The sequence below is a fragment of the Lepidochelys olivacea genome (assembly GCF_965140295.1).
Source record: "Lepidochelys olivacea isolate rLepOli2 genome assembly, chromosome: 1".
In the NCBI taxonomy this organism is placed as follows: domain Eukaryota; kingdom Metazoa; phylum Chordata; order Testudines; family Cheloniidae; genus Lepidochelys; species Lepidochelys olivacea.
The window spans coordinates 41,835,473-41,852,080 of NC_140411.1; the positions used below are offsets into that span (position 1 = coordinate 41,835,473).

The 16,608-nt window shown below is 39.1% G+C and overlaps 1 protein-coding gene across 3 annotated transcripts in view; it reads left to right on the forward strand.

Annotated features, from left to right (window-relative positions):
- The window catches only part of IFT88 (intraflagellar transport 88), an 80,241-nt gene extending 64,180 nt beyond the window's left edge, over window positions 1-16,061 (forward strand). For 2 of the 3 annotated variants that reach the window (XM_084617379.1, XM_084617378.1), the window contains exons 23-25: window positions 1,213-1,273; window positions 14,410-14,508; window positions 15,803-16,061. In XM_084617379.1, coding sequence (XP_084473505.1) covers window positions 1,213-1,273; window positions 14,410-14,508; window positions 15,803-15,924 — 282 coding nt within the window. In that variant the 3' untranslated portion in view covers window positions 15,925-16,061. The remainder of the gene's footprint in view (window positions 1-1,212; window positions 1,274-14,409; window positions 14,509-15,802) is intronic. The other variant, XM_084617380.1, reaches the window with a different exon arrangement.
- Window positions 16,062-16,608: the final 547 nt, after the last annotated feature.

Genomic DNA, 16,608 nt, shown 5'->3' on the forward strand with positions numbered 1-16,608 from the left:
TGCAAATGCTTAACTTCATGTGTGTAGTCACACTGAGTTCAAAGGGATTACTCCCTTCATTGGAATTTAACTAGATTATGCTTCATACTTTAAAGTTAAATATGTACATCATGTTTCCAGGATCAAGTGCTAAAATGTTAAGGCCTTAAAGAAACTCAACTAATTTGTTATTACTGAATCTCCACTCAGCTAAACAATTTCAACTAATATTAAAATAAACTGCTTAGGAAAGTCATTTTATGTCACATGATCTAGGTTTTCAACCAAGGGCTTATATAGTCCACACATCTTTTTTAAACAGGCTCTTAATTTTATACACTGAATTTAGATAGAGCTTTTTTTCAAAAAAAAAAAAAAAAAAAACCAGATGGAGGCTCTACATGTTGATTCTTTGCAGCTGTCCATCAAAAGGTCCTTATTAAGATGTATATTTTCTGTAATTGACAAGATATATGCATCTGAATATTGGGATTTTGAAATCAGAGGCCTATTCAATCATGCAATACAGAGGTATTGCTTGGACAAAATAACAGTAACATTTTAAAATAATCCTAAAAATAACACAGCTGGAAGGTGTTTGTGGTCCTTTCCTCATTCTGAGAAAGTTGACATTTTAAACATAGTTTTTATAGTATTTACCATTACCTTCATGTTAGATTTAGCACTCAACGACAAATTAAATTAAATTTTTTTTCCTGACATACAGTCCTGTGCCAAATATTAGAAATGTAAGACCTGTGGGGTAAATATTTCTCTTTCTAAATTTTCTTCCTCCCCACTTGAATCTTTACAATAATAAAACACTTCTTGAATTTACAAGATGTTAGTAGGCAAATACTACTTTGAACTTATGTAGAGGGGGATACCTTGAGAATTTTTTCAGCTGTACTAATCAAAACTTCATGTAATATATTTTTATTCTTATATAAATGTTATCTGAAAGAACAGATTTTATTGAATTTTTTTGTTTGAACTTCATTAGTTCTGTGTAAACATTGTATTTAACACTGATATTAAATGCAACTTTTTGTACTGAAGAAATAAGATTTTAGTTGCACAATACAATATTACTGTAATTTAAGTCCAATTTAGTGTTCTCTACTGTTTATAGCAGTAAATTGAATTTTGAGCTTCAGCAATTCTATCTAATATAATTATGCTAAATAGGGTTTTTGTGTTTGTTCCTTCAAACTTATTTCACTGTTGTTCTAGCGTGTTAAATCTGGCAGAGATGGCAGTGCGCGTAGCCGCAGAGAAGGGAGTGGTAGCGGGGGTAAGTACTTGGAATAACAACTTTGCTTAAGTGTTGGAGTTGTCAAAGTTCTAAAAGAAGAGTTTTTCTTAGAGTTGTAAACCCTTTTATATTTATACAAGTACATATTGAGTAATACATAAATATTATTTTGCAAACTTCTCTTACATTTTTTAGCTCCTTTGGTCCTAGTATTGTGAATATTAAATCTTTGGTCTGTAAAATCTCCACCAATATAGTAGCTTTCTTGTTTTGTTTTAGGGTTTATAGAGCACATACAGGTCTCACAGTTTTCCTAAAAATACATCTGTGACCCGTTTATAATAGTTTAGCTGAACACTCTTTGGATGAATGTTAAATTTTGGATGAACAACACTTATTTTAAAGAGTCATTGCCAAGTGCCCTGAGAAAGAGGAAAAAACAGCTATAAGAACAAGTTTGTAAAATGCTTCTGTGAATTGTTTTGAATTGGGGAGATTTTTGCAATGACTTGCAGACACTTCCTCACAATCCTAAAACTTGGAACTGGTTCTCTGGAGAAGGAGTGTGATAACAATTAACAACACTGGGACAAATTCAGACAGATTTACAATTCAGTATAACCATTTTGATTTACAGATGTCAAATCCAATAGATGCAGATGCAACAGAAAATCAGCTTTTCAAAAATCTAGCAGGGATAAGAGGATTTTATAAACAAAGGTGATCACTATAATGTGTAAGTGGCCCAAGAGAAATTTAGCATAGTGCCATAAAGTAGGAAATACAGGGGGATTTTCATAGATGCCATAAAAAAGACATTTTGGACTGATCACACACACAAGTGAGTGCCACTGTGGGTGTGTGGATGGTCACATCACATTACTCATGAATGGCAAAGCCATGGGTGACTTATGCAGGTACCAAATACGTGCTTGGAAAAGCTTCATACCACCTATCTTACATTCTGCTTACACTTCCTGTTACAGAAAACCAATGTGTGGAATGGTTCAGGAAGTCTTTGTTTTTTAATAAAAATTGGACTATTTTTCTTATCCTTCCACCTGTGAAGCCAGATGTCTTAATTACCACTTATCCAACTGAATAAGGCTCAGAGAGAGCCATGAAAACCACCAACATAGCCCAAAATAGCTTTTCAGTACTTAAACATTTTACGTCTATTAAGTCTCCTATTTTAGGATCTTACGGGGCTAGAACGGAGTCCTGGGGTGCCTTAGGAAAAGGGTTATATTTCTATTTTGTAATGGTATGAAGCCCCCATTTTCAGCTCTGCTATCCTATGAGATAAACTTTGAATTAACTACATTTTTATATAGAGAAACCCCATCACTTGTTGGGGATTGAATATTGCCGTTTTGGGCCTCAGGCCAAGATAATTTTAAGGGGAAATTTCTCATGGTGGGAGGGAAAAGAGGAAGAAAAGAGAAGAGAAGAAAACATTTCTGGGACAGTTTTTTGAATCTGCTCAGGGATTTGAAATATTAGAATAAATCCTACACAGATAGATTAGTGAGCAAAGTGCAGGTCAGGCAGTCAAAAGTGCATGATGAACAATACGTAGTTCTGCAATTTATTGCATAGATATGACCGCCACACGTTTATGTATGGAATGTTTTAGTCTGCTTTATCACACACACCTGTACTGTCACCTAAACATTTATTCACATGAATTAAATCTGAAGTTATAGAAAACTGTTATATTTAGAAAACATACAATAATATCATTTCAGATTGCCTCTTTTTCTGATAACTGATTTTTGGGTTCTTGTCACCTATATGAATCTTGGAGATTCATGATCCTTATGAACAGGGCCTACCAAATTCATGGCTGTGAAAAACACGTCATGGATCATGAAATCTGCTCTCCCCTGTGAAATCTGTTGTAGGGGGCTTGCGATATTGCCACCCTTACGTCTTTGCTGCCTTCAGAGCTGGGTGGCTGGAGAGTGCAGAGTGATGGCTCCTGACAAGCACCCAGTTCTGAAGGCAGCACCACCACCAGCAGCAGCACAGAAGTGAGGGTGGCATGGTATGCGAGGGGCAGGGCCAGCCTTACGGGTGGGTGACGGTTGAGCTGGGGAGGGATGGAACTTCCTCTTTCCCTGCATGGTTCGCTCCTGGGACCAGGGCAGACCCACCTCCAGGAACCTCCCCGGGCTGCAGGAAGCTCCACAGCTGCTGTCTGGAGGTCCAGCTCTGAAGGCAGTGCCGCCACCAGCAGCAGCACAGAAGTAAGGGTGGCAATACAACATCCCCTCTACAGTAGCCATGCAACCACCCCACACAACCCCCTTTTGGGTCGGGACCCCCATGGTTACAACACCGAGAGAGTTCAGATTTTTTAAATCCTGTGATTGTGAAATTTACAAGAATGGCCCGTGAAATTGGTAGGGCCCTACTTATAAACCCTAAGGAAGAAATTCACTATAGTGGGCTGGGCCCAGACAAAGTCCTCTGCACCTATGGTCTGGTTACAAAGTAGCCATGCAGGACCCCATGCTTTGTTTAGGTAGAAATGGAGGGCAGCGTTGGGGTCAGACCAAGGGATTCAGACCTGTGCAAATCAATGGCCCTGATATCCATGTAAGTGTTGCAAAGGGCCTCTTTCACTGCTACATTCTGTCATCGTATGTACCCTTATTAGTGAAAGAATGGAACATTAACTGAGAGAGAAAGGGATGTTTGGTAGCTTAATAAATAAGGATATAAATGCAAGAGGACAGCTAATAGGGGAAATAAGAAAGATTCTAGCTGAGAAGGTAAGACAGCATTAAAGACCCTGAGCTACCATTTTGCCAATAGTTCTCTTAAGGACAAAAAATATATGTGGAAAATGGAAAGACAGTTGAACTCATTAGGAGCTTCTGCCACAAGCTCTAGTAATTCTAAGGCACTGAGTTTTTTCAATTCCACAGATTCATACGTCGGCCATAGACCACATGTAGAGAAAAGTATGGACCCTTGGAACACTAATGTAAGAGATCAAATCTCGTAAGAGCAATGGGGTCTGAGTTGAGCTATAGCTGTGCACTCTTCCATATTGATTTTGATTTTTGTGCAAAGTTGTGCAGTTATTGTATTTAACTCCTGAGAGACTGAAGAGAGTTTATGCTTTGGGAACAAATCTTTGTAGGAAAAGGTTCTTCGGATGCTCATTTATGCAAATTTGGTGCAACTGATCAAAGAGTTTTTGAAACAGCTCAACAAATAAGCAGTATTACAAAGGAGGCTCTGTACTGAGCCTGAAGGTATTTTTGCTGGGGCTCCCAATTAAAAGTTGAGGTAAGATGTACTACTTAAACTTTTCAGAAGCAGTCAAAGGCACCACCAATTGATAACTGGGTATGCTAGCTCTGGGAAACACTATCAGTGAAGAAGTTGGCACAAAAGAGGCAATAGACATAAGGACTGTATTGTAGTATAGCTCCCATTTACAAACTTGCAGTAAGATCCAGTGGGACCAGAAGCCCTAAATACTCATTTTTTCTGTGCTTGGCGTAGCTTAACAGGATTGCAAGTCTGTGTTTCACAGTTTAAAAATTCTATGTACACAGTCTGCCTGAGTCACACAAATAACATAAATGTGGGTTACTTTATTCAAGATTTTTTGATATGTTTATTGCTAAAAAAATTAAATACACAAATTTGGGGATTCATTTCTTCAGTTTCTTTGCAAAGACCAGTGGGGATCATTTTTCTGAACTATTTTAGAGATTTGATATCATTAGCTGATCCAGGAAAAATGTGGAATCCTGAACTCCGTTCTTGTCTGCTGAGTACAAGGGATTGTTTTTACATACTATTTTTTATAATTTTTAACTTTACTCTCTTGCAGCCAAATATGCCTATGTTTCTTTGAGTTTTCATAGACTTTTTCAATGTTTTATCCATATCTACTTACTTATTGTTAAGGTTAAGATTCTGTCACAAGTATTTTTATTAAAAGTCAGGGACAGGTCGCGGGCAATAAACAAAAATTCACGGAATCCCGCAACCCATCCCAGACGTTTACTAAAATACCCTGTAGGGGGATAAACAGAGCACTTCTGGGGCTTGCAGCTGCTCCAGCCCCACTGCTGCGCCTGTGGTAGGGGCTGATTACTGCTGCTCCAGCCTGCTGACCCAACACCAGCCACTGCCCTGGAAAGCCCCTAGGCTGGCCGCCGTTCCGGGGGCTAGTGCCCCAGGGCTGGCTACAACCCTGGGGCTGACAGCTGCTCCAGCTCTGCCCCAAAAGAAGTCATGGAGGTCCCAGAATCTGTGACAGAACTGTATGCTTACTTATAGTAGAACCAATAATAGTACAAGGCTCCCTTGTTTTGGACAGTGACACTGAAAACACATGCAGAGGGGAGACTACTGGGAGGATTAAGTGGGCTAGATTTGCCCATAAAACTTAAAAATAATATACCACTTTTCAGAAATAAAACCATACAGAAGATGCAGGAGAAACATTACAGCATAATCCTAAGAATTCAACTATTCTCTGCATATATATGGCAGATAGAGTACAAAAAGGGGAGACCAGAAAAACAGAGATCTGCAAGAGTGTTCAGTGGAGGACTGTATCTCTATCATAGCAAAGAAAAGCAGTTAAAAGTTATCCAGTCTTGGTTGCTTTTGAAGGTTTAATTTGTTCAAATTTCAAAAAAGGGAACCAAGTTGTGTTGAATTCACTACGATTTATTTTTGTATTGTTAGCAAGATTTTCCACAAGAAATATGTTCCTGACCCTTTAAACAGTTTCAGCATTCTTTCTTTTTCCAATGCACAACTAAGTAGCATTTTGCTACAACAGAGAGATGAGAAATAAGCTTGGAATTATTTTTTTCTTTTACAGAAAGACCCAGAAGTATCACTAAAAGATCTAGACACAGTCTAGATCTGGCAATTTCAAAGATTATAGCTAAAATGAACATCCAAAATTTGACCACTTTTGGGTTCTCCTAACATATGTAGAAAACCTATCTTTCCTCAGCAAGCCTCAGATTTGCATTTTGAATTTTTTTTTTTTTGGTGATGGGATGAGATGATATTGGTTCCTCACCTTACAGTGCTTTTCTGTAATAAAAAAAAATACAGAGAGGAGATAGTGGCCCAGAGAGGCAGTTTAGAGTGAGCAAGTTGTCTGCATGTGGGTTGGTCCCCTTCTCTCATCCATCTCCAGAATCCATGGGATTGAAAGGCTGCACTGCTTGCCTTCTCCTTGACTCCCCAGACCGCAACAGGGAAAAAAGTGAAGGAAACTCCACAAGGAAAATCTGAGTTTCTTTGCCCTTTCCAGCCCTCCTACAGTTACCTCAGAGAGTGGAATAGGGTTGGCTCTTCATATTTGTATACACTTAGTAGAGCCTACAGGAAGCTCCTTGTGTAACAAAGGGACACATGGATTTTAGAGTATGAAGGGCAATAGGCATTGCAGTTCAGGTCTGCACTGTAAGGCAAGAGATTTGCAGAAAGTCTTCTCACTATCTTAAGGCAAGAGCTTCACAATCAGTTGCATTTTCAGTTGGCTTCCAGGGGGGACTGGACTATTTTCCCCTTCATGCTCCATTAACTCCAGATCCTCACACTGGAATAAACTGAACATGTTTTCTGTGTATTAGCACACCCTATGGGTTAGTTTAACTTCCATGCTAGAAATGGTTTACTCTTAAGCAGAATTTTAGATAAAAGACTTTGCATTAGCTGGGCAGAGTGCTGAATTCATGGGTTTTGGTCAAACCAAACCAAGCTCCCTTTTCTCCATGGACCCCCACCACCATCATTCAAAGTGTGAAGGACATAGTGAGAGGCATTTAAACATATTTTGGGTTGGTGAAGCATCCTGATTCTCTGTTAAGAACTTTAGCCCACTATGCACTTTATTTAAGACACTTGAATTTTTTAAGGTGACTTAGATCTAACTAAATGATTTCACTCTTAATATCCTGGGAAAAGAAAGTATTTCATGCATGTTCTGTGCCTGATATACATTGTGTAAAATAGTACTAAAAATAGAATTAATGTATTCTGTGATATTGGAGGAATTGCTTGTGTTATAATTGTTCTTCCCATCTCTCTAACTTATGACCACTGAAAGTTTTCTTAGAAATACCAGCTGTAAATCTGTATAATTTGACTGATGTGGTGTACATGTGTAACCCACACACCTCCTGGGTGTGGTGTTCTGTCCCATCTAGTGGCACTGAGACCAGAGTCTGCTCTACAGCCTTAGCTAACAGACAGTTGGCTTTTAGTTCATGTGGTAGAGCTATGGCTGGGGCGCTGGGTCGGGGGCCGCACCACATGGGTCGTTCCTGCTCCAGCCAGTGTGCTCGGTCAGGAGCCACACCACGCAGCTCGGCCCTGCTCTGGCGCCCTGGCTGGAGCGCTGGGTTGGGGACCACTCTGACTGGGACGCTGGGTCTGGAGCTGCTCCAGCCGGGGCGCTGGGTCACAGGCGGCACCACATGGCTCGGCCCCGCTCCAGCCAGGGTGCTGGGTCGGGGGCCGCACCACGCAGCGCCCAGAAGCTGTGGCATGGCCCTGCTCTGGTTCCTACGTGCTCCAATGGCCCCTTCCAGCACTCCAATGAGAGCTTCAGGGGTGGTGCCTGCGGATGGGGCAGTGTGCAGAGCCGCCTGGCCGTGCCTCTGCATAGGAGCCAGAAAAGGGACATGCTGCTGCTTCCGGGAACCACTTGAGGTAAGCGCCACTCGGAGCCTGCACCCCTGAGCCTCTCCCCATGCCCCAACTCCCTGCCCCAGCCCTGATTCCCCTCCTGCCCTCTGAGCCCCTCGGTCCCAGCCCAGAGCACCCTCCTATACCCCAAACTCCTCATCACCAGCCCCACCCCAGAGCCTGAACCCCCAACCAGAGCCCTCTCCCGCTCCCGTACCCCAACCCTAATTTTGTGAGCATTCATGGCCCACCATACAATTTCTATTCCCCGATGGGGCCCTTGAGCCAAAAGGTTTGCCCACCCCTGTGGTAGAGGCTCATGCACTAAGCTCCAGAGATCCCGGTTCGATCCCGCCCGCCACAACCAGGGTCTGTTGGTGTAACAAGTGGGGGCTCATCCAGGATTTCAACTGGGAAGTCTCTGAAGCTCGGGACACACTTCTTCAGTTAGGGGAAGTATGTACCCCGCCCGCCGACAACCGGGGTCTGTTGGTGTTACACATGTAACTAATCTGCCGACTAAGAAGTACAAAAACATTTGCAGAGAAATTAGAACCTTTTCAGCTGGAGATAGCAGTGCCAAAACCTTTAAGTATTCCAAAGTAGAACTATGTATACAAGATTTTGCTGTACTAATCATTCTTCCACATAAAAATTACCAGTGGATTTGTTTTTTATGTTCATTCTTTTTAGTTTAATTTTCCCTTCTAGCAATCTGCGCCCTCTGTATGTACAATAATCAACAGTAGCTTTTAAAGTGCAGTTGAAAGTATATGAGTGAACCATTAATAAGTGTGCACATTTATGCATAATATGTAATTACGCTAAATTTTACATTAAGCGTATGACATAAGTAGCTAGGAAAAGCAGAGACACCAGGTGTTTTAGGTAATATCTTTATTGAATCAACTTCTGTTGGAGAGAGAGAGAGAGAGAAGCTTTCAGACTTACACAGAGCTCTTCTTCTGTGTAAGCTCAAAAGCTTATTTCTCTCACCAAAGAAGTTGGTTCAGTAAAAGATATTAACTCACCCACCTTGTCTCGCTAATATCCTATGATCAACACAGTTACAACAATACTGCATATAGGAAAATCAGAGTTAAGGCTGCCACTCTACCCTTAATCCACCTTGTTTTGTGTATTGCAAAGGTCAGATAAAAGCACATATGATTTATTTATTTTAATGCTTTGTTTATTTAGTAAGTTCTAACAGGTTTACAAATGCATGCCATGTAAATATAAAAAACAAAGCAGTCATTAGAACAGTGAGCTCTTGTGTAGAGCGACATATAGGAATACAGTCATCAGATCTCTCTATTTAACAGAGTGTTATGATATTACTGAGTGAGCATGATTACAGCGTCCATGACTTGTCTTTTCTAGTGATTTTATGAACTCAGGTGAAATCTCTGATTTCATATTTAACAGACTAGTCATGTCAATCAAATGTTAATTTAAAAAATCGGTAAGGTGTGCTAGTGCGTTCACAGGGGAATGTACTTTGTCTGTGTATTGAATAAATGGTCACCAAATCTAGTTTGCTGTGAATGTAATTGATGCATTGGTTTTTCCATAACAACCTCTGATTTTTTGTTGACCTTTCCTCTAGAGTTAGCCTCACACTTGAAAATGACAAATAGTCTGTCAGTAGCCTAGCAGCTACCAGCAGATGAGAGGTTAATTCTTTATTTTCTTTTGTGTGACCATTTGCGCTAGGAAACCCCAGGAGGATTGGCACAGGATTTTGTGCACAGTACTAAATCCCAGGATTCGGAGTGTATTATCCATCTCTATGCATGTATAAATCCGATGCGCACAGATTGAGAGAAGTAAGGGAGATTGAGAGTGGTAGCCGTAATTCCAAGTTTACTTGCTTTTCCTGATTAAATATAATTTTTAAATCAAATTTATAAAATATCTTAACCTGCTTTTTGTACTCAAATTCTTTTAGAGGTTTTTTATTTTTTGGTTCTTTAAACCAAAGAAAAACATTCCTTCAGTTAATATTGTATTGGTCTATTGGCATTTTGGATGGACCAAAAATCAATACAGTGTGAATGGCCCTACTCGACTAATTACAGTGATGATGTACTAATGGCTTTTTAATAGAGAAAGATAAATTGCTCCTTTGCAGATTAAAGTCACTTTACTTTCACTGGAAGTTAGTCACTGACACAAAGAGCTAGTTCATTGTTAAATATATAAAGTTAATTGACTAAAATTTGTGACTGCATAGAATATTGTTTTCATTATGGGCAGTAACTTTTATTATTTTAAAAGTAAATGATAAAATTGCTCTTCTTACTATTTGTACTGTTCCTAGAATAAGGTAGGTAGAACTTATTTGCAGTCTGAGAAATGTTTGCAGTGGATCTTTACTGCAAGTGCTTGTTTAGTCTTTCCAACAATTATTATAACTCAGAATCTGTACAGTAGCAGATAAAACCTCTACAGAAATTCCTTGCTTCCACAGAGTTCTCATTGTCATCCTTTGTCTTCATATTATCTTTATATTTTTATTTCTTTATACATGCCTTCTGTCACCCCAGTAGTTATAATAAGTTTGTGAATTTGTCCTGCTTTTGGTTTCTTTGGACTCTTTCTTTGCCTGATCTCTATCTTTCCTCCCATTTTGGCAGCTGTCTTTTCCCTGAAAATAGGTGCAGACCTTTCTCAGAAGTGTTAAAAGGTCTGTGTAAATTATTCTTTAATCAAGGGTGATGCATTTTTAATAACACATTTTTATTTAATTTTACAGCTGTTTCCTTTTTTCCTTGGCTAGACAGGCAGACAATCAGTGGTCATTTTTGGTGAAATTTGGTGTTATTTCCAAAACCCACAAATGTGGAATGCATATTAAAGCAAACCAGATTTTCTGTTGACTACAGACGAGAAATCTCACCTCTGTAAAGTATGCACATTTGTGCTAAAATGATTTAAAAGTTAGCTCCTCCTTTGAAATTCTTATGTCCAGTGTGGGGTCCTACAGTCCTACAGTCTCCATTGCAAAATTAAGTTCCATGGAGTTGGCCAAATTACACATTTAGAGAGAGTAAAAAAATATATAAAAGATTTATATGCAAAGAGAACTGCAAAATGTAAAATTTTATGACAGAAGTTTTCACTACTTACAATCAAATTATAAAGCTCTCAGTCAGCAAGCTTATTAATTACTACCCAGTGACGGCCAAGTCATGCATCCCTTGCTAGGGTTTAACACCTCCCAAAAACAAAGATTCCCCTCGTGATAAGTAGGAGTGGCTTTTCCTTTCAATATCTGTTCATAACCCCCAAAGATATGGGAGTTTTGCTTGAGCAGAAACTTATAGGATTGGTTTGTTGGTTGGTTTGACTCTGGATATTCACTAAATATGATTATTTTCAGATTGAAAAAAATCAATGAGAGGTGAACACTGTTATTTTGTGTTGTACTGCTTGTATAGAAGATACAAAAAAAAGTGTTCTATGGGTTTTGCAGCCAGGCTTATTCCGTCTTGTGGGTTTGTTTGTTTGTTTTTTGGAGGGGGGGGTGTTAATGTTTTGCTCCTGGATATGCACCCCATTAGCATAGAGGTCTAAATCCTCAGATCCTTACTCAGTTTTTTCCAGAAAAAAAACCCAACCCAGCAGAGTTTTTGGAAAGTGTTCCCTTTCTGAACTTGTATGTCACTCTAAAGTATTTATATAAATATAGCATTCATTTGAAAGTTTTTAAATCAAGCTCTAATTTCAATCTGTGAGTGAAAGCTTTTTTCTAAATAGTTAAAAGGGAAGGGATGAAAACACAAGAATGGGCCTTTTTATGTCTATTAAGAAACAAAAGGGGAAAAAATGTCTAGAAGCCCAGAGGGGAAGAAGAATGGGTGGAGTCATTGCTAATTGGGAGGTTGTTGGTCTGGAAGGTGAGCATCTTAGTTATGGAAGTAAAGCTATGGAAGACAGGACAGTTGATTTCAGAATTATCAATTATTAACAGACCTCCACTTCTGTCCAGCCAGCTCAGCATCAACAGAGCATGTCTTCAGCAAATTCAGATTGGTTTGGTTGAAACTTGGTTATGGGCTAGGTGTTGAAAAGGCAAATAACTTGGTAAAAGTGTATCAGTATTTAAAGGCAGATACAAAAGAGTGGTAGGTCTCGCTAGTTAGTAGAATGAACTCTTTTTATAGTCCTGTATTTTGCTTTGAGAATTGAAAGCTTTTCATTTTGTACAATGGGTGCTGTTTTATGTGTAAGGAGTAAATATGCAGACAAAGCAAATCACATACTGCATGTTGTATTTCACTTCAGAAAACCTTCATTTTTTTTTCAGTCTGCTAGTTTTTGTTTTGTCAGAAAGAAGTGGTTTCTTGTGTTTGAATTTAAAAAAATAGGGAAATCCACAGCTACTCTGTCACATGTCCCATTCACTTAATGTCATGATAATTTTGCCTGAGTAAGGACTAAGTAAAAGCTACATAAGGACCTTAGGATTCAGTCCAAGAGGCCTCATAGTTAAAATTGCTCAATTTAGGGTGCTAAAGTACAGTGGATGGTTTATTTATGAGAGGGACAAGGTGTATGGGGTAATATTTCATTGGACCAACTTCTGCTGGTGAAAGAGACAAGTTTTTGAGGGACACAGAGCTCTTCTTCAGGTCTTCAGTTTATTTATAGTGTATCTGCATTTCTGGTTTATGTTCAGCTCTTCTCCTGCTTTTCTGTTTATGTCAAACCCTGCTACTGCTTCTTTGTAGTATCTCTAAATTACGTGCTTCCTTTCTAACTGTCAGAACCCTTTCACATGCTACCTTGATTTTCTCTATCTTGGTTTCAACAACCTCCTCCTCTCTGAAAAGAACCTATTAAATTTATACAATTGCTACCATTAGTAGTCTTCCTCTCTGGCAATCCCAATCCTGCGATTCCCCTCTTCACATCCCTTCACTATCCCTCTTCATATCCCTTCCTTTCCTGTCACTTTCATCAAGTGCAAACTTACTGTCTTCAGAGTCCTACGGCATTATTATTATTTATTATTTGTATTATTGTAACACCTAGGTACACAGATCCTACCTTCTCTCTTAGTTCTCCCTGCAGACCCTTTTTAATCCTCCTCCGATTCTCATCTTCACACCTTCTTCCATACTTTTTCTAGCTTGCTACTCACTTCCTGGCCCCTAAGTCTTGTCCAAAGCATGATGTAATTAGTAAGAGACTTCACTGAGCTTTGGATCAGGCCCCTTCTCTCCCAACTGATTTCTGTTTATTCAAATCCCTCCTTAAAACACATTTCATCCATGAAGCCTTTCGATAATAATCCACCAAAGACAGATAAATAATAAACCCTTCTCCTCACCCTATACCCAAAACTATATTTTCTCTGTCTGACTTAGATTATATGTTCCTTGGAGCAGAGGCAATGTCTTCCTGTAGGGCTTGTGAATGGCTGAGCATGCTGCACTCAGCAGTCATATTAGCGTAAAATAAATATTTGTCTTCCTTGGGGAAGAATACATTTGTAAAAATTATAACAATTTATGAACAGAACATATGTAATAAATATGGGAATTATAATTTGTAGCCAACTCCTGACTTCATCCCCGTTGCCTGTTCCCTTTCAGCTGGAAACATTTCTAATAACAGCATTGTTGCATGTTGCAAAGGAGTATACTTATGTTTGGCTGCATGGCATAAGCTGCTCTGCAAATACACCAATCCAAAACAAGGGGCATTTTCCCCTGGAAGCAAAATATTGAATCACAAATTGTTCCAGCAGACAAAATTGAAAGCTTCCGATAAACTGTGAAAAAGATTCAAGGCTGCCCTGTGAATCTACCGTTTAGAGGGTCTGGAATACTGCTGTGGCACTAGAATGTTAATCTGACAGTGTCTGGATACTAGGCAGCCATCAGAACAGTCGCATTCCAGGGGGCCCATTGCAAACTGAGCTGTGAATAGAATGTTTACAGCAAGATGCAGAGCCAAGATGTGCTGTATGTATGAACTGTGCCTGACAGCCATGCTAATAGCAATGCCACACAGGTGTTTCTAATGAAAGGCAAAGTAAGTGTTCTGGATTTAAGACTGATAATCTGACAGGTGGATCACACCAATATATATATATATATACATGTCTGAAATGTTTGTATGCATTGTAAAACAGGCATCGTTTGTAGGAATCACATGTTTTAATCTATTTAAACCCTCAAATATTACTTTTCCTTAATTTTAATAGATGTTTTAAGATGTTAGAATTTGAAGCTAAAAAGACTTAAAATAAAAGTTTAATTATCCCACAGCATGAGTGCCACTGTGTATTTTGTTACACAGATCACAGAGGTCATATTTTTAGAAATCTGTATTAAAATTCAATATGATGGCCCTCAGGAAAAAAATGGCGTAAGATACAAAAAACTTATTTCATGCAAATTAGTCCAATTTCAGTTGCTTAGCTTGCTTTCATGAAGTATGCGACAGTGTTTTATTGTGGTGTTTCTAATTTTTTTTTCCAGATAGTGGCGGTAGTGCTAAAGGGGAACGACTAAGTGCCAAGCTGAGGGCTCTGCCTGGAACAAATGAACCCTATGAAAGCAGCGGTAATAAAGAAATAGGCAAGTGGACTGTGGTACCTTCCGAGTTGCCCCATCTTGTCAAGACAAAGGGAATGAGAAAAATAATTGCTAAAAATCATATTGAATTGCACAAATTGTGGAAGAATTTTCATCATGAAACATGGACAGAAAAATAGTTATAGCTTCTTTGTTCCCAGGTCTACCATTAAATCATTAACTTATGCTTGTATGTTGTCATATCCATTTCAAAAAGTTATTTCAACTACCGAATCTGCTCACTGCAATCCCCTACCGGTTTTTGTACTTTTACAATCACACATTCTTATTTTATTAAGGGGAGCTTTTCAAAAGAGCCTAAGGGAGATAGGCACCTAAATCCCATTGAAATTCATTAATGCCTGGAATTCTCTTACTGAACCCATCCACCATTCCTCCTCTGCCAAGCCCCTTCCTAAAACCTATTTCTCTAAGTCTTGCTTATTAACTATATACCTGTAATAAAGCAATAGAAATAGTTTTGAAAAAGAAACTCTAGCCACCAGAACATCTGCATGACCGCTATGGTTCTCTTCCTCCTCTCTGTGTTATCTCCTCCTGTTCTGTAATGGGGTAATGTAGACCCCCAAACCTGCATATACTTTTACACCCATGCAGAATCTCATTGACTTCAATGAGACTGCACGTGGGTATAATGGTTTGAGCTAGTAAATCCCAATGCGGTAAACTCTTCAGGGCACGAAATCAGTGTCCCTCGTGTCCTGTAAAGCATCTTGCACAGCTATAGCATGCTCCACATAATTGTGGATTTTAGTCTTGTGTGATTGATACAAGCTCATAGACTCAGATATTAAGGTCAGAAGGGACCATTATGGTCATCTAGCCTGACCTCCTGCACAATGCAAGCCACAGAATCTCACCCACCCACTCCTGCAATAAACCTCTCACCTATGTCTGAGCTACTGAAGTCCTCAAATCATGGTTTAAAGACTTCAAAGTGCAGAGAATCCTCCAGCAAGTGACCCATGCCCCATGCTACAGAGGAAGGTGAAAAAAACCCAGGGCCTCTTCCAATCTGCCCTGGAGGAAAATTCCTTCCCAGCCCCAGATATGGTGATCAGCTGAACCTTGGGCATGTAGGCAAGATTCACCAGCCAGATACCCAGGAAAGAATTCTCTGTAGTAACTCAGATCCCACCCTATCTAACATCCCATCACAGGCCATTGGGCTGATTTACCATGAATAGTTAAAGATCAATTAATTGCCAAAATCTTGTTATCCCATCATACCATCTCCATAAACTTATCGTTTCAACTGTTTTCTTTTGAATCCTAGATGCTTCCTATGTAGATCCACTTGGACCACAAACAGAGAGACCAAAAACTGCAGCAAGAAAAAGAATGGATGAAGATGAGTTTGCTGATGAAGAGTTAGGAGAGGATTTGCTTCCAGAATAATGTACAGTACAGGATAACATTTATGTGTTTTGAAAGTTTTAGCAGAAAAATATTCAGAAATGATCATTTTATATTAGAATTTGATAAAATGTTTGAGGAAAAATTCATGTTGTATTTATGGTAATGTACATATAAAATTGTGAATTTGGAGTCAAGATTTTCTATTATAATCAATAAAAACAGTAAAAAAAATGAGTTTTTTGTTTTGATCGTGCATACAAGCAGTGCTCAGGCACTTTTCTAACAAACTGGTTGTGAATTGTAACAAATTCAGAAAGCTTTTGTTTGCACAGATATTACACATTGTAACAGTATCAAGCATGGATGTCTCTTCAGTGGCTGTACATTTTTATAGAAACTTTCAACCCCAAATACCTCAAAGATCATGCAAGAAGGATGGAAATTTCACAGGCCTAATGAGAGAGCAGAATTTACTTTAATAATCAATATGAACTGATTTACTTTAATAGTGTCACACATTACACTGTCATCTTCAAGGCGCAATTCAGCAAAGCACATAAGCAAATGCTTAATTGAATGAGACATAAGCACATACTTAAGATCAGGCTTAAATGATTTGCTGAATCTGAGCCAAAATGTAGCTAAACTCAGACTTCAAAATTGGCACCTACCTCCTCACTCAAGAAGTCAGCTCCTTGGGTGTTTAAAAGCAAAGTATCATAT